This window comes from Musca autumnalis, unplaced genomic scaffold (assembly GCF_047663935.1).
Source record: "Musca autumnalis isolate F117 unplaced genomic scaffold, ASM4766393v1 scaffold_5, whole genome shotgun sequence".
NCBI lineage: Eukaryota > Metazoa > Arthropoda > Insecta > Diptera > Muscidae > Musca > Musca autumnalis.
This window is the reverse complement of record NW_027412088.1, coordinates 2,851,348-2,869,836: the sequence shown is the minus strand read 5'-3', so window position 1 is coordinate 2,869,836 and position 18,489 is coordinate 2,851,348. Positions and strand designations below refer to the sequence as shown.

Here is an 18,489-nt window from a genome sequence, read left to right as displayed (position 1 = left end):
GTGGTGTTCACTTTTGGCTTGGAGTGAGTGTATTGTACATGAATGTAAACGTTTAAGTAATTGTTAAGAGAATAAGGATGGTTACTATGAAAATTAACTTCTCCTGGCTTGACAGACAAAGATGAACGTTTCTCCTTGAACAGCAGACATTCAATGGAACCATTCGTCAATGTACGTATGTATGAATGTAAGATGATTACCAGGTCATTTAATTGTATAATTATGATTCTATTGCATGTCAGATAAGCAATCCATTGGAAAAGAGCAATCATTTTATACCTTAAGAAAAATTTATAAAAAATTCTTCAAGCCCTTCAACCCCGATTTCTTATTTCAAAATATTATTTTGATAGAATGGCATTTCTAACTACCTATATACGTTGCCCTAACATCAATATTGGGGGATGGGGTTGTTCATAAAGGTCCACCTTGGTGCGGAAAGCTCTCTGCCTGCTATTCACCCGGGAATAGTAAGAAGTGATTCCTTTAGCGGACAATCCAAGCAGCTCACCACGCCCGGCTTTTGAAGTCACGTATCCCCTGGAAATGTTGATCAAACAACCGTTTGAAGGTAGCTAATGTGAGAAGGCGGTCATCTGAGTAACCTGATGGCTTAAAATAGAGCGTCTCAGGTAAGTAGGCTCGCACCTGAAACTCAAATGACTTTGCAGATGCATGGCAGTGCCACCACTAGGATCGGATTCTGTGGCCTAATCAGCCACAAATCTCTAAATAAATGATTAACGAAACAACAACGTATCAAAACAAGTAAAACAGCATTAAGTTCGGCCGGGCCGAACTTTTCATACCCTCCACCATTAAATATTCATTCAATATTTTCATTCCTGTCCCCAACTTTAAGTGGGTACGTTAAAATGTCAGATAATGTTTATGTACATTTATGCTTCATTCGGGAGGCCCTTTTTTATGGTGCCTATATCTAACTATGTATGTTGACAATTTTTGGTGGGCTAGAAATTGGGAGGTACTGTTATATAGGGGTTATAATAAAACATGGGCCTATGTTGACAGTTTTTGATGGGAGCCTTTAATGTCAAATAACTCCTAATTCGGTTAAAAAATATAGCTAGAATCTTCAAAATATCGGAAATCGGTACATAACGTGGGAACTTTAAATGTCATTAACAGCTAGTTCGGAGGTATCTGGGCTATACGAAAATATGAACTTAAATGAACCATTATATGGGGGCTATACCAAAACGTGGACCTATGTCCACAAGTTTTGTCATATAAGTTTATTGACATTTAAGAATTTTAAATGTCAAATTATAGCTACATCGGTCTGAAAATGTAGCTACAAACGTCAAAACACCGCAAATCGGGGGTACCGTTATATGGGGGCTATACCGAAACGTGGACCTATGTCCACAAGTTTTGTTATATAAGTTTATTAACATTTAAGAACCCTAAATGTCAAATTATAGCTACATCGGTCTGAAAATGTAGCTAAAAACATTAAAACACCGTAAATTGGGGGGCACCGTTATATTGGGGCTATACCAAAACAGGGACCTATGTCCACAACTTTTGTTATATAAGTTTATTGATACTTAAGAACCCTAAATGTTAAATTATAGCTACATCGGTCTGAAAATGTAGCTAAAAACGTCAAAATACCGCAAAACGGAGGGTACCGTTATATGGGGGCTATGCCAAAACGTGGACCTATGTCCACAACTTTTGTTATATAAGTTTATTGACACCTAAGAACCCTAAATGTTAAATTATAGCTACATCGGTCTGAAAATGTAGCTAAAAACGTCAAAATACCGTAAATTGGGAGGTACCGTTATATGGGGGCTATACCAAAACCGGGACCTATGTCCACAAGTTTTGTTATATATGTTTATTGACACTTAAGAACCCTAAATCTCAAATTATAGCCAAATCGGTCTGAAAATGTAGCTGAAAACGTCAAAATACTGTAAATCGGGGAGTACCGTTATATGGGGGCTATACCAAAACGTGGACCGATATATCCCATCTTCGAACTTGATCTTCTGACGGCTAAAAAAATGGTATTCCCCAATTTTCAGCGAAATCGGTCAACAAATGCGACCTGTATATTGCGAACGGACGGACGGACGGACATGCATAAATCGACTCAGAAAGTGATTCTATGTATATCCCTAGAACGAACTATGGGTCCATCTCGCTTCCTTTTGTAGGTTACATACAAATGCACTAACACATAATACCCCTTACCACATAGTGGTGTAGGGTATAAAAAGAAGCAAATCAAATGGCACAACCAATACGCTATCGAATATCGAAGAATCGAAACATGGAATGTAAGGACACTAGCAGAAACTTCTCGACTAACACAAGTATGCCGTATTTTGGGTCTCGCTGAAGTGAGTTGGAAAGATCATGAAGAATTTGTCACAGATTCAGGATACAAACTTCTTTTTTGTGACAATAATGAAAGCCATACACATGGGTTTGGAATTCTGATATCTACAACTACGAAAAAAATCTTTGCTCGAACACAAATATGTATCTGACAGGATAATTACAGCAAGATTTAAAACGAAATATCGTAACATCGTCATCTTCTAATACTACGCCCCCACTGAAAACGATGACGATGAAGCAAAACGGGTATTCTACGAGCAACTGAATACAGAAATAGCGAAATCAAGAAAGAGTGATATACAAATTGTATTAGGAGACATGAACGCCAAGGTGGGTAACGACAACACCAACTTAAGATTCGTCATGGGCAATCAAGGTCTAGGATCCGAAGAGACAGACGACAATGGATAAACAATACTGCAGTCGAGGCGAAAGACGATCGATACCCAATATAAAAGACTCGAATGGCATAACTTTAAATGCAATCGAGGAACAACTTCAGATATGGAGACAATTCGTTGAATCTCCATAAACTGAAACAGACAATACCCCTGATGAGCCTTGGGGAAGAATAAATCCAAGAAGGGACATAACAAACTCACCACATACTCTCAATGAAGTCAGTGATGCAATTACGAAGTTGAAGAACAACAAAGTATCTGGACTAGACAACATTCCCTCGGAAATATTTAAATACACCCCAGCTTTAGACCTATTCATTTGACCTTTAATCCAAGAAGCTTGGATTTCAGAAAACATACCTGCATCCTGGAAGGAAGGAGTGATCGTCACAATACCGAAGAAAGGTGACCTTAGTAAATGTAAAAACTGGAGGGGAATAACACTCCTCAACTCGATAAAAAAATTATATCTTTCTTTATCCTCGATCGCATATAGCCTATTGTCGATACATGCCTAAGGAAAGAACAAGCTGGTTTTAGACGAAACCGATCTTGCGTGGACCACATAAACACATTAAGAACAATAGGTGAAGAATCTTCAGAATGGAACCTCCTCTGTTCCTAATATTTGTGGACTTTGAGCGCGCCTTCGACAACATTAATAGAGACTCGATATGGAAATGTTTGCACAATATTGGAATCCCCCAAAAAATTATCAAAATTATAAATTTGATTTACCACAATGCACCATGTAAAGAGTGAGGTAATCGTCCCAAATATCATCACAAACCAAGACCAGTATATTCAATACGAGCGTCATATCTGTTCTGCTCTACGGATGTGAAACATGGAAAGTAACTGGGACAATCACAAATAAACTGCAGGTCTTTGTAAATAAATGTATGAGAAAAATCAATAAAATCTTGTGGCCAACGCGCTTTACCAACCAAGCTGCCAATAGATATTGAAATAAGACGAAGGAAATCGATAGGCCACATTCTCAGACAAGAGGACACTAATATCGCCAAAGCTAGCTTTCAATGGAATCGACACGGACATCGAAGCAGGGGACGACCAAAGATTACCTGGCGAACATCAGTAGAAGAAGAATTTAGACCCAAAGGTCTCACGTGGCGGCAGACAGGAGATGTTACAGACACAAAAGGTCTCACGTGGCGGCAGACAGGAAATGTTACAGACACAAGACAGGAGATGTTACAGAAGTTTTGTCGATAATTTGTAAATAAATCGTTAGTTAAGGGATGTTGCTAGAAGCTCCACTCGGAGTGCTAAACTTATGTATATTTATTAAAGTACTGCAAGTGTCGTCTTACATGAACTGACATTTTTCAAAACTAAGACATTATTGTTTCATTCAAACCATTCGCAAATACTAAGCCGAATCATTCACATCACAGTTATGAGCTGGTTCATGTAAGACATTGTGCGATGGCTTGTATAGATTTGACCACATCGACCACAAGTAATCGGCGGGTCAAGTTTCCCCCCCAAAACCATCCACAAATATACATGGACCTAACCTAATGGAACAACAAGAAACCAGATCGATCATATCTGCATCAGTGGAAAGGGGAGAAGGAGTTTAGAGGACGTGCGATCCAATAGGGGAGCAGATATGGACAGCGACCATGAGCTAGTGGTAGCTCCAATAAAACTAAAACTCGCAAATATCCACAAAATCAAGAAGGCAAGCGGCAAAAAACGACTTCATGTAGCAGCGCTACGAAATGTAGAAACCAAAAATGAGGTCGGACAAAGATTAAATACTTTTTTCCCTTAAACAATATAACCTGGGAAGAAACCTGCAGCCGACTATATGAACTGGGAGAAAATGTCATAGGATACAAAGAAGGTCAAAATATCAGAACGAAACGACAAAAGAGCATACTTCGATAACCTAACCAAACCAAAGAGCTACATCAAATTATCAAACCAAAGGAAATCCCACAACCATTTAATCAAGGACAATAATGGTCAACTTCTTACCACAACTGAAGAACAAACTAAAAGATGGAAACAACATTTCGAGAACATAAGTTACGACACTGGAGATTTAACACATCAATCCATATTCGAAAGATCCGCGATCGATCAAAGAATTAATGTTTCCATTCCAGACGTGGAGGGAACGAAAGCTTCAATTCTAAAGCTAAAGAGAAACGAGTCCCCTGGAGATGACGGTATACCCGTAGAGCTTCTTCAAACAAATCCGGTAGCAGCTGCAGAGATATTGCTACCATATATTCAACAAGCGTGGATAGATGAGAGACTGCCTGAAACTTGGACGAGAGGAACAATCATAAAACTTCCAAAGAACAACGATATGATAGATTGCAATAACTGGCGGGGCATTAACCTCCTCAATACCATATATAAAATACTGGCAACAATAATAAATGACAGACTAAAGTTCGTAGAAATGGGACTAAGAGATGAACAAGCTGGATTTAGACCCCACCCGAGCTGTCTGGATCAGACGAACACCATAAGGATAATCATTAAACAATTGATAGAGTGGAGACTGCCACTATATCTAGTCTTTATTGACTTTAAAAAAGCCTTCGATTCCATAAAAAGAACAGCAATTTGGGATGCACTTCTGGCGAAAGGTGTTCCATTAAAGATAATAAATGTAATAGAAGTTATGTACCGCAATGCTGCGCTCCAAGTCCGACATAATGGAATGGCAAGCGAGCCTTTCTACGCCATGACCGGCGTGAAACAAGGCTGTCCATTGTGACCACTGTTGTTTGCTGTGGTACTAGATGAAATCATGTTAATTCTGAGCAAGACTAAAAGAGGAATATTTTGGAATTTCCAACAACATCTGGAGGATCTCGATTACGCAGACAACATACGTATGTCTATTATCCCACAAATTCAATGACATGCAGAGCAAACTAAATGACCTGGTGAAACTTGCGAAAATGGTTGGACTGGAAATCAATGAAGAAAAAACATACGCAATGCGTATAAACAATATAACCGACAACAACCTTATTGTCAATAATCACCCGATATCTTATACTAACAATTTCAGCTACCTGGGAAGTGTAATGTCAATAGATAATGGCGTGGAAGAAGACGTTACAAACACGCTTAAAAAAAGCACGATCAGCATTCGGTGCCTTAATAAAACAACAAACATATCAATAAAAACAAAAATGCGATTATTCAATGCATGCGTTAAAAGCACACTCCTTTATGGAAGTAAAACATGGCTGATGTCTAAGATCATAGCCCAAAAACTACAAACGTTTTTCAACAAGTGTTTACGAATAATACACTGAATATTTTGACCTAGAAAAATCAGAAACGAAAAACTACTCCTATTAGCCAAAGAGGGACCAATTGAAAAACAAATAAAAATACGTAAATGGAAGTGGATAGGCACACACTTCGAAAATCACAAGACAGTACAGCAAGGGCCGCCTTCGAATGGAACTCCCAAGGCACAAGAAGATCGGGATGGCCAAAGAACACATGGCGACATACAGTACTCGCCGAACTGAACAAGATCAACAAATGATATAATGCAATTAAAGTAATATGTAATGGTAAACTAAGTTGGAATAGCATTGTAGAAGTCCTATGTTCCCATGAGGAATAAATAAAGGTTACAAAAAACATGTGTGTATGAATAAGATAAATTGAATTTTTGTTTAGGAGTGAAATAAGAAGTGATTTTCATTTGTTTTTGATTTTGCCACTCACAATATGATCGGGAACATTGTTTCGAGACTCCAAAACGGGATAATACATAGTTGCAGTGTTGCAATCGACATTACATGGTCTTCAATCGTAACATCTTCAATATTATTATGTACATATTAAAAGCCTATTTTTGTCATAGAAATATTATTTTCTTCAATATCAGCGATTTCTACAATTGTATAAAGAAAGCCAGTCTTTTTAAAACAATGGTTAGTCGTTTCCTTTTACATGTCTAATTTCTGAGAAACTAGGCACGCTAGACCTTTAAAATTTAACTTATTTTGGAGCAATTTTCATTCTAAAAGCGCTGATAAATGAGTTTTACTTCCCTGTTTTTAGTGAGCACTTCAATAAAAAGAGCGTTTTGAATGTGTTTTGTTTCTCATTTAATGTGTAAACGTCAATGGGAAAAAGTCTGACGAAAATTCGTGAAAGAGAAGTTATTTTGTCTGAGAATTAAAATAAGAAGTTAAAATGGTCTAAAAAAAGCTGTGTTATCAATATTTCTTCGTTATAAGGAAGTCTGTTATATAGAAGATCGACTTATATACATAAGGGTGACCCAAAAAAAAAATAAAGAAAAACAAGTGAGTAAAGGCTATAGTCGGGACGGGGCCGACCATGTGATACCCTACACCACTACTTCTTGCATAAGCGTTTCACTGGTAAACATTTCTTTTAGGAAACATATTACATATGCCTCTTTCTCTCTGGGACCCCCATAAGCAACCAAAATTTCGTGAGCATCTGATCAAAATTGCGAGCTGTAGCGTAATTGCAAAAAATGGAAGAATTGGATGCATTACCAACTATTGTGGTATCTCCCTTATTTCACCACCTTCGCCAACCAACTTTACACCAATGTAAAGGCAATATTTTCTTCTTCCATTGACAGACTTTGCGTTGGAAAACTTCTCCCTACACGGTGTTACACCAAAGTATCAATGACAAAGGTTTATTTATTACATTGTACATAGAAACAGTATATTGTAGATATGAATTACCATACTAAACATTTTTTCGACACTCTATGTATGTACAAATGTAGAGATAATCATTCAACTTGTTGCACTGTGCTATTTATTTATGTACGGACGATAGACGGTATTAGAAAGAAACAAATTACCAAACAATGACCATCCTGCTGAACATTAATTCTAATTTTGAAACTCACTAAATTTTCATCCTTTTCGTGGCTTTATTTCTGTAGGTAACCATTGCCACGGATTTGGGAAAAGTCGTTACACATTTGCAGCTGGAGAGATCTGAGGTAGCTTTTTACATATTTACAAATGGTTCTAAGGTTCGGTAAGGCATTTGGAATTCCAAATAATGTGTTTTGGTGCGTTTAATACCGGATGTGATTAATTCCATTATAGTTCTAATTTGACCCAACGTTTTGCTGTCACGGACCAGGCATTAAACAACATGACTACATGGAGTGAAGTTAGCGTCCCAACCCGTGACGATGATGATGATTATGGGGTTTTATTAAATCGCAGTGAATTCCAAAGTCGTCTTAATGAATTTAGGTATGTAAATACTCAATTATAAATGTACAGATGTATGTGTGTATATATGTATGTATGTACATACAACACGACCCCCTATCTAACTGCGTGCGTCACATACACAGATACATATGTAATGTAATTAATATGTAAATTTTCTAAGCCCACCATGAAAATCTATAGCTCTTTGACGTTTTTGTGTCTCTCTTACCAAAGGGACAGGGTACGTACCGAGCCGGAGGATAATTCAATCACCGATGTCATGAATTGGTATACAGCAATTAACAAGGGTCTGCTACACCATCTTTCGGAGCAAATTAAAGAAGCGGACAACAGCGGCGTGTGGAGGTTTGTGCGAGTATTTGTATTGACAATTATTCAACTGCTGTCACAAAATGCGTTTTAAACTTAACTTGAATTGCAGATATTTGGTGGGTTTTAAAAATCTCCTGAAGAGCATAGAAAGTCAAAATATTGCCTCCTCCTTTGGTATTAAGTACTATGGACGAGGTTTTTTGGGTTCAGAGGGGTTTGCCTCGTTTATTAGGCATGAGTTCTTGGCCAGAGAACTTATAAACTCCACATTGAATTATGTACCCTCACTGAGGAAGATGTACATCAACATTACCGAAACCAACACCTACAAGAAAATGAAAAATATGTAAGTAGATCGAAGGCATCATCAAATCGTAATCAAAGAACAATCTGGTATTTTGTTTCCAAACTAGGAGTTTGGCCGTATTAAAAAATAATCGTCGCAATGTATCCGATATCCAGAGTGCCATTGAGTATTACGATGCCATGCACAACTATACCGATGATTTGAGAATTTTGCAAAAGGATTTGAGACAACAAATCAAGTAAGTCAGTCAGTCCATCAAAACAATATGTTTCGATTTCCCAATGCTAAAATCGATTTATCAACTTAGAAAATACGTTGGCGAAACACTAAAGGTTGCTGCCAAGAATGAGGCCATTGGTATATCCATTTTGGTTGTAGTTCTCTGCGTCTCACCCATAATTATTGTATTGGTCAAAAATGCAGCAGCTACCATTCAGGTAACTGCCTGTACCGCTTAATAGCCTTCCCCAACGTCATGTCTAATTAATGTCTTCCTATTTGTGTCCACATTTAGATGTATGCTCTTAATTTAGCAGAAAAGGCCAAAGAGTTGAAACGTGAAAAACGTAAAAGTGATTCATTGCTATTCCAAATGTTACCACCCAGTGTAGCAATGCAATTGAAACAAACGCAACAGGTTCCAGCAGAACTTTACGAATCTGCAACAATTTATTTTAGTGACATAGTTGGTTTTACACAAATAGCCGCTCGCTGTACACCCTTAGAGGTAAGTCCATATTCGTATTACAACACTACTACACAACATTGAATTTTGTTTGAAATTATTGAGATTAAGATTAGGATCAAAAATCGATTAGAAACTTCGCATTTTTCACACGATCGAAATCCGAACCATTACCAAGTAATGAAAACAAACTACATTCTAGTGCGGACTTAATAAACCCACTGGGTTTCAAATTTCAGTTCCGTTGTTTGGTTTGCGTATACGTCAAGATTAGGGTTTTGGGTTTTCGCGGTTTTTGTCATTCCCGGGAAACGGGAATCACAAAATCGCAATTACCGGCAATCAGGGATTTCCCGGGAAATTTGAAAATACGAGGGTGGATCAATGTTTCCATGATTGTTCCGGTTTCATTTGTTAGAGACCCAGAGAAAATTTTTCAGAGAGTTCCGAAAAAAGACTGACACATTTTCGCTTTATCGATCAAAAACGAATTTGCGCCTCAGCCACCATGTTGTCCGGATTTAGACCACACTGACCATTTCCATTATTCAAAGCTAAGGAAAACGTTTTACAGTACAATGCAAAAGACCTTAGTCATTTACAAGAAGATACTGGAATTGTACAACTTTGTACAAATTATTAAGTAAACGAACACAACTAGTGTTAAATGGAAGCGAGCAATAACAAATGTGATTGAGGGTGTCTCTGAGGGATTTGTTGACACAAACAATTTGTCTTTCTATGATAACTACCATGGAGGTCCTTATGTATTGTATGCTGATACCGAGCCTAAAAATGGTGTTAGACAACCGCTTAATCTTGATACCTTGGCGCGTCACGTCAGATCTTTAGACATCAAAGATGTCATGGATGTTACCAAAATTGCAAATTCCTTTGTTAAGTATGAGACGGTTTGCATCCTAAGATTCTTCCACATTTCTTATCCAAACGGGGATTAATCTATCCAGTGGACAATTTCATTAGCCCAGTGTCAATATTAAAGATTAAACGGTTAATGAGAAAGGAAGTTGATGAGTTAGTAAAGACGAAACGCGTCAAAATCGTGTTCAAAGTGGTACAGGTGCCTGTTGAAATTAAGATATATAACATATCGAAAATTAATGTCCATCAAATTATTTCATGTGCTTAATGTTACCGCTGTTCCAGGTATAAACATTTCGCTAAGCATTATAAGCAGAGAATGCCTACATGTCCAATGTGTTTTACACCCCATGATGTGGGGGGTGTTTGTAGCAAGGAGCCAGTTAGATGCACCAACATTATAATGACAACAAACCAACTGAGAAAAAGTACCCGGCTAGAACCAAGGCATATAATATTAAACGGATAATGACGTTAGAAAAACTCTCAACGATACAAAAGCCAAATTCCCGAGCATTTTCGTTAATAAATTCTATTTACTTGATCATGACATTGAAGAGGGCTTCCAAACACTTCCAGTACAAACAAGCCAGCCCAGGGAAAAAGTTACCAGTCATTTTCAAAGATAACTAAATCTAACAAAAAAACAAGTAAAAAAGTATCAGTCAGCTTTGCCGACAGACATATACTCTCAGCCTAAGTGAATTGGAACTTTCATCTACGGTCCTTCTTGGACAATTGAACTTGCCGACAAAAATGTGGATCAGGATTAAAGTTCAAACGAGTTGCGGAAGAAGTATTTGTAGGAATGGACCGACATAGTCCATTATGGAAGTGGACCTTATTTTGGGAGTCATATCTTTTCGCTAGAGATCGCGCCCATTAGTCATTTTAGTGGGTCATCGTATAACTTTTAGACCATTATTCCAGAAAACATGGACTTGTCTACGGAAAACATAATATCGCTGTAAACAGGACGATAATAACAGCATCGGCATACATTTCCAAAGGATTTTCGAACATATCGCAAACTGCATTTAGACGCAAAAGCTGAACTTTTGTAGGAAAGTACCCTAAGAAGAGGACTGATATGGGCCAAGTTAAACTAAATTTAGACAAAATATTAGGAGATCCAAAGTTTGGACCAAATTGGTTGCCCCGTTAAAGAGATATCGTGCATAACATTTTAGTGACATTTTTTTAAATATTGGAGAGAAGTACCAGATGTTGTGCACCGGTATTGCACATCTTTGAACTGAAACTAAGTTTGGACAAAATATGACGAAGGCCAAATTTTGGACCAAATCGGTTGATCAGTTCGAGAATTATCGAACTCTCCACCAACTACATATGGTGTCATAGGGGGTTTTTACACCTTTAGGGCTGTTTTCTCAAAAAGTATGCTTTTGCCTCTGAATGCAAGCGAATGCAAGCCGCTTCAACAAAAACCAAAGTGATTAGAGAGCAGGTCTTAAAGTGAACTTATCCGAAGTTTTGTGTGGGAGGTACTCGAAGGAGTGGACAAATATAGTCCATATTCGAGCCTGATATATATCTAGTGGATGTATTACGATGTGTAAAGTATTGACCAAAGCTACAAAATTTTCCATTTCGATAGGTCTTGCGGTTTCCAAGCAAAATCGTAGAAACCTAAAAAAACCTTAAAATGTCAACTTGAATCGCGATTTATTTAAAAAGCGCTCCGGCAACTTTTTCTCATCTATGAACATTGTAGTTTCAGAATCCGCAAAAACTTCCCAGGTGTAAGCACCTTCCACTTACATTTGGGTTAAGAGCATCGTGATGGCTCTCACTTTATTATTTCAACATTGCTTATAGCTGCACATCATACGCACGTAAAGATATCTGCTTTGTTGGGCAGGTAAGCGAATTTAAGCTTCTTGCATTGTCGTGTTATTTTTAAATGTGCAGGTAAGCCAAAAATACTGTATACACTTTGATACGACCAAAAACGTGACTCATCGAAATAACGGTTTTAGACCCTAAGTTTGTTAGGACGAAATTCGTTTCAGACAATTTGTAGTCGATTTAGCCATGTCCGTCCGTCTGTCTGGCTGGCTGGTGAGTACGATAGCTCTCGAACGGATCAACCGATTCTAACCAAATTTTGGGTATGGTAATATTTTGTCCAAACTTTACCTCCCTCACAAAAGATAAAATTTTTTCTGTAAAATGTGAACGATAACTCTCGAAGATAGCAATTGATTTGGTTCAAATTTCGCACAACGTATTATTTCTTTCAGATATCTATCTGGTTCGTTTATGGACTATAGCTGTGCACTCATTCGGGTACCTCTCACACATAATATGCGGATAATGTAAAGTTTAAGAGCTCCTCTCCGATCGTTCCGAAATTTTTTTCACTAGGTTATCCTTGCGGCTCCATTTTCGACGGTACAATTTTTTCTTGCACAAGTCCATATTTTCTGATATATTGGCCTAAAAGCTCCATGAAACCCTGGATGCACCAACTAAAATGGCAAATCCACAAGATAATTCTCGCGGGGAGTTTCTGATTGGTGCAGACTTTGCACATCATATTATTTCATTCAGTCAGTTTATGATCTTCTCTCACATCGTTTTGATTCTTTTTTCAGTAGGTTGTTCTAGCGGCCTCATTTACAACGGTACATATTAAAATGACTATTTTGCAAGATTGGGTGCCACCGTGGTGCAGTGGTATGCACGCCCGCCTTGCACGCAGAAGGTCGGGGGTTCGATTCCCCGGCCATGCAACATCAAAAATTTTTCAACGGTGGCAAAATACCCCTCAGTAATGTTGGCGACATTTCCTGAGTATTTCAGCCTTGAAAAACTTCTCCATAAGTGGTGTCTTAAGACACGCCGTTCGGACTCGGCGATAAACAGTAGGTCCCATATCATTGTGCTAAATATGAATCGGGGTGCACTCATTGATATGAGAGAAGTCTCCCTTGTCCCGTATGGGATGTTGTGGAACAATGTTTTTTTGTTTTTTTTTTTTATTTTGCAAGATAACTCTAAAACTAATTTAATATTTCGAGTCCTTTATGAAGAAGTTTGGTTACTAAAAATGTTTGGTATATGTCAGTGAGTTTGTATAGCCCCACATTACTGTACCTACAGATTTTAAAGCACACTCTTGACTCAAAATCGATATATTTTATATACAGCATAATCATTATCATCACTCTGGGTGAGAGTGATTTGGCATGACATATTTTTAGGTGAATCACCTATGAATTTTATAAGAGCGTTTCCCCCAAAAGGTGCTATTCGTTTTCGGATCCTAAGCATATTCACCAAAAATTTGTCACGACATTATCAATGTTCATAGGATATTAGCTTATGTTACACATTTTTATACCCTCAGCATTTATGCTAACGAGGGTATATACACTTTCATACGGGCGAAATGTGCCTCAACGAAATAATGATTTTAGACCCCAAGTATGTTTGGACGAAATGTGTTTCAGAGAATTTGGAGTCGATGGAGCAATGTCCGTCCGTCTGTCTGGCTGGCTGGAGCGCACAATAACTTTCGAACGGATCAACCGATTCGGTTCAAATTTTGGCTTTCGTAATATTTTACCCAAGGGTGACGTTGGGGATGGAAGATACCAAGGAACGGTCCTGACCGGATTTAACATGGCAAAGCCCAGGATTTATCTTGGTCCCTCTTTCATCCCAAGTGGACACTGACCTCCCCGTGGTGTCACCTGGGGAACTGCCTTTAACACCCGTTAAAGGTAGTGAGCTAACATGTGCCGCGCGTTCACCCATAAGAACGTTAAAAACTTGGGTTTGGGCGTCGGGTTAGTAACCCTCCCCTAGAAAAAACAGCCTACTATGAAAAAACGAAAGAAAAGAAAAACAAACCCCTCTAAAGTTGACGAACCCCGCAAACGTTTTAAGGACCATGATCTGCGAATCTGCACCTGGAATGTTCGCACTCTTTATAGAGAAGGTGCAGTCTTCGCATTGGCAGACGTACTTGAAAAGTACAAGACCGATATTACTGCCATACAGGAAATACGATGGATTGGGAAAGGCGTCACAACAACACCTAAAGGTGACGCACTGTATTATAGCTGCCATGACGTAAAGCATGAGTTTGGTTGTGGATTCGTAGTTAGTCGGAGACTAAAACATCTTGTATCCAGCTTCACTCCAGTGAATGAAAGACTTGCTGCAATTCGAATAAAAGCTAAATTCTTCAACATCAGCTTTATCTGCGCTCATGCTCCCACTGAAGAAAAGGATGAACAGACCAAAGATATATTTTACGAGCGCTTAGAAGAAACATATGACCGTTGCCCTGCCCATGACATTAAAATCATTCTAGGCGATTTTAATGCCAAAATTGGAAAGGAGAATATCTTTGGCCCAACAGTCGGGAAATTCAGTCTCCACAGTGAAACATCTGACAATGGTATGAGACTGATAGACTTTGCAGCTGCAAAAAAACATGGTAGTTAGCAGTACCAGATTTAATCATCTCGATATTCATAAGGGCACCTGGCTGTCTCCAGATCAGAAAACAAGAAACCAAATTGATCATGTTGTGATAGATGGAAGACATTCATCGAGCGTGTTGGATGTACGATCGTTCCGAGGCGCAAACATTGATTCGGACCACTACCTTGTTGCAGCAAAGGTACGCACCCGCTTAAACGTAGCAAACAAAGTACGAACAGACACAACACGAAAGTTAGACATCGGTAAGCTGCAATCACAACAGATAGCCACAGCATATTCCACTCAACTAGCCCAATTGCTTAACCAAAGCCCTCCTCATCCCGATAACATATCAGCGCAATGGCAAAGCATTGCCCACTCCATGCAAACAGCCGCAAAATCCATACTTGGATACCAGAGACCTCCACCAAGGAATCCATGGTATGATGAGGAGTGTCGTGCTGCCACCGAAGAGAAAAATGCGGCATATAAGGCTACTTTACAATCCGTAGCAACGCGTAGCGCACGAGAGAGATACAGGGAGAAAAGGAGAGAGGAGAAACGTCTTTTCCGCAGGAAAAAGAGAGAGATGGAAAAGCGGGAGTGTGAAAAAATCGAGATGTACAGGAGCCAGAATGAAGTCCGAAAATTCTACCAAAGAGTCAAGCATCAAATTGATGGCTTTGGTACAGGCACATCCTCCTGTAGAGACCAGCAAGGTAATTTGGTAACTGATACAGATAGTGTACTCAGGATATGGAAAGAACATTTTTCAAATCTGTTGGTATCCAATAGCAGCGAAGACGACGAAGATACCACAGTCCCAATCCCAGAAGATGGTATTGAATGTATACCGCCCAGCCAAGATGAGGTAAAGACAGCAATAAATCGGCTGAAGAATAATAAGGCAGCAGGGGCCGATGGCTTACCAGCCGAGCTGTTCAAAACCGGAGGCGACACGCTGATAAGGTGTATTCATCAGCTAGTTAGCACCATCTGGCAGGAAGAACGAGTACCCGACGATTGGAACCTGAGTATCCTGTGCCCCGTCCACAAGAAGGGAGATAAGACTGTATGCTCTAACTATAGGGGCATAAGTCTACTCCCTATTGCCTACAAGATCGTGTCAGGGATATTGTGCGAACGACTAAAGCCAATGGTCAACGAGATTATTGGACCATACCAATGCGGCTTTAGACCTGGCAAGTCCACCATTGACCAGATATTTACCCTGCGGCAAATCCTGGAGAAGACCCAAGAGATGCAGATCGACACCTACCACCTTTTTGTCGATTATAAAGCAGCCTTCGACAGTCCGCTGCGCTCAAAGGTATTCCAAGCCATGTCTGAATTTGGTATTCCCGCAAAGCTCATCCGGCTTTGTAAAATGACTTTAACTGACACGAGGTCCTCAGTTAAAATAGGAAAGAACCTCTCCGAAGAGTTTGGTACCAAAAGAGGTTTCAGACAAGGAGACAGCCTTTCGTGTGACCTCTTCAACATCCTGCTAGAAAAGGTTATACGAGAGGCAAACGTCAAAAGAAGTGGCACAATCTACACCAACAGTCACATGTTACTTGCTTATGCTGATGATATAGACATCATGGGTCGATCAGTAAAAGAAGTAACTGATACCTTTATAAAGGTCGAAGGAGAATCTGCTAAAGTGGGTCTGGCGGTAAACGGTGAGAAGACCAAGTTGATGGTGTCGACGCGCAATGCGTCCATTGAGCTCGGACCGACTGTGGAAGTTGGTTCCTATAATATTGAGGTAGTAAAAGACTTCGTCTACCTCGGCACCTCCGTCAACACAACAAACGACATCAGTTGTGAAATAAAAAGAAGAATTGTATTGGCCAACAGATGCTACTTTGGATTAAGTAAGCAGTTTAAAAACAAAGCCACATCTCGTCAAACAAAAATAACGCTCTACAAAACACTGATACTACCCGTGCTGATGTATGGCTCCGAAGCCTGGGTACTTGCGCAAGCAGACATGGCAGTGCTTGGTGTGTTTGAGAGAAAAATTCTTCGAAAGATCTATGGACCAATCTGCGTTGACGGTGAATATCGACGTCGCATGAACCACGAGCTGTATCTGCTATACAACGACATGAATATTGTTAAACGTATCGAGATGCAGCGATTGCGTTGGCTAGGCCATATCATAAGAATGAGCGATGATGAACCCGCTAAAAAGGCGTATGAATACATGCCACATGGCGGTGCACGCAGAATTGGCAGGCCAAGGAATAGATGGCGCAAACAAGTGGATGATGAGATGACAAGGCGCGGTATTCCAGTGTGCAAAGCAACAAATAGAGAGGAATGGAGATCTCTTCTTAGTTCGGCCTATAGAACATATGTTCTGTAATGGGCCAGCTAAGTAAGTAAGTAAGTAAGTAATATTTTACCCAAACTTAGTTTAAGTTCGAAGATGGGCTATATCGGTCCACTCCTTCCGGTACCTCCCCCACAAAAGTTCGAAAATTTTCGGAAAATTTGTACGTACGATAATTCTTGAAGGTAGTAACCGATTTGGTCCATACTTTGCAAATGGTGAAATGTCTACCAGACTTAGATAAGGTTCCAATATGGACTCAATCGGTCCACTCCTTCGGATACCTTCCACACAAAATTTGGGATAAGTTCAGTTTAGGGCCTGCTCTCGAATCGCTTTGATGTTTGTTTTGGCAACTTGTATTCCCTGCCCCCCATACGACGGTACACGTTTCATCAGGGGCAAGTACACACTTCCTGAGAAAATAGCCAGAAAGTTGCAAAAAACCCCTATGACACCGTCTGAGGTGGTTGGAGCGCAAGATAACTCTCGAACGGATCTGCCGATTCAATCCAAAATTTGGCCTTAGTAATATTTTGTCCAAACATAGTTTAAGTTCGAAGATAAGCCTTATCGGTCCACTCCTTCAGGTACCTCCCCCACAAAAGTTCAAAAATGTTGGGAAAAATTATTCGTACGGTAACTCTTGAAGACCTGCAATCGAATCACTTTGATTTTTGTTGAAGCAATTTGCATTCGCTGCCTCAATTACGATGGTAAATTTTTTTCCAGGCGCACGTCCATACTTCTTGAGCAAACAGCCCGAAGGGTGTAAAAACCTCCTATGACACCATATATAGTGGCTGGAGATCCACTTCCAGAATGGTCAATGTCGATCCTTTCTTTTAAGTATCTCTTTCGCAAAACTTTTGATCTTTAATCCTAATCAAAATTTTTGTCGGTTCATACATCCAAAAATTTGAAAACCCCCTAAATGCATACGTTTTTTTGGGAAAAATTGTTTCGATATACACAGGCTGAGGGTATATCTCTGTCGGCAAAGCTGACTGATCCTTTTTTACTTGTTTTAATTTTTGAATAACAAATACAAACCCAAAAGCCACCAAAAAACCTAACACATGCACCAGCGCACAGTGGATGCGCCCAACGACAAAAATCAAAAAATTCATGACATCGTTTTAAAAATTTAAAAATGCATATCGCTTCGAAACTTTCCAAATTTTTCGAAACTCAACTTATTTTTTCCATTTTTCACGGTTCTTAAGAAGAAAAAGCCTCACAATCTGCTGAATTTATGTTTCCTTTTATCCTTTCTCAATTACGATGGTAAATCCTTTCTTACATTTAGTTTCAATAAATGGTCTGTTCCTTTACTTTTGAAAATGGTAAAACCGGCAAAAGTAGTAAAAGTTGTAAACTGCACCCATATGAATTGTATGGTCTCTGAAGTAAAGGAACGCTTTTCGAGTAAAAAGTGGTAAAACTTGAACTAGTAGCGATTTCTATGGTCATTGTAA

At 39.2% G+C, this 18,489-nt stretch overlaps 1 protein-coding gene across 2 annotated transcripts in view; it reads left to right on the top strand.

Annotated features, from left to right (window-relative positions):
• The window catches only part of LOC141405124 (uncharacterized), a 61,959-nt gene that overhangs the window by 24,715 nt on the left and 18,755 nt on the right, over nt 1-18,489 (top strand). For both annotated transcript variants that reach the window (XM_073989132.1, XM_073989133.1), the window contains exons 5-11: nt 7,723-7,820; nt 7,892-8,044; nt 8,240-8,371; nt 8,448-8,684; nt 8,752-8,883; nt 8,953-9,082; nt 9,160-9,372. In XM_073989132.1, coding sequence (XP_073845233.1) covers nt 7,723-7,820; nt 7,892-8,044; nt 8,240-8,371; nt 8,448-8,684; nt 8,752-8,883; nt 8,953-9,082; nt 9,160-9,372 — 1,095 coding nt within the window. The remainder of the gene's footprint in view (nt 1-7,722; nt 7,821-7,891; nt 8,045-8,239; nt 8,372-8,447; nt 8,685-8,751; nt 8,884-8,952; nt 9,083-9,159; nt 9,373-18,489) is intronic.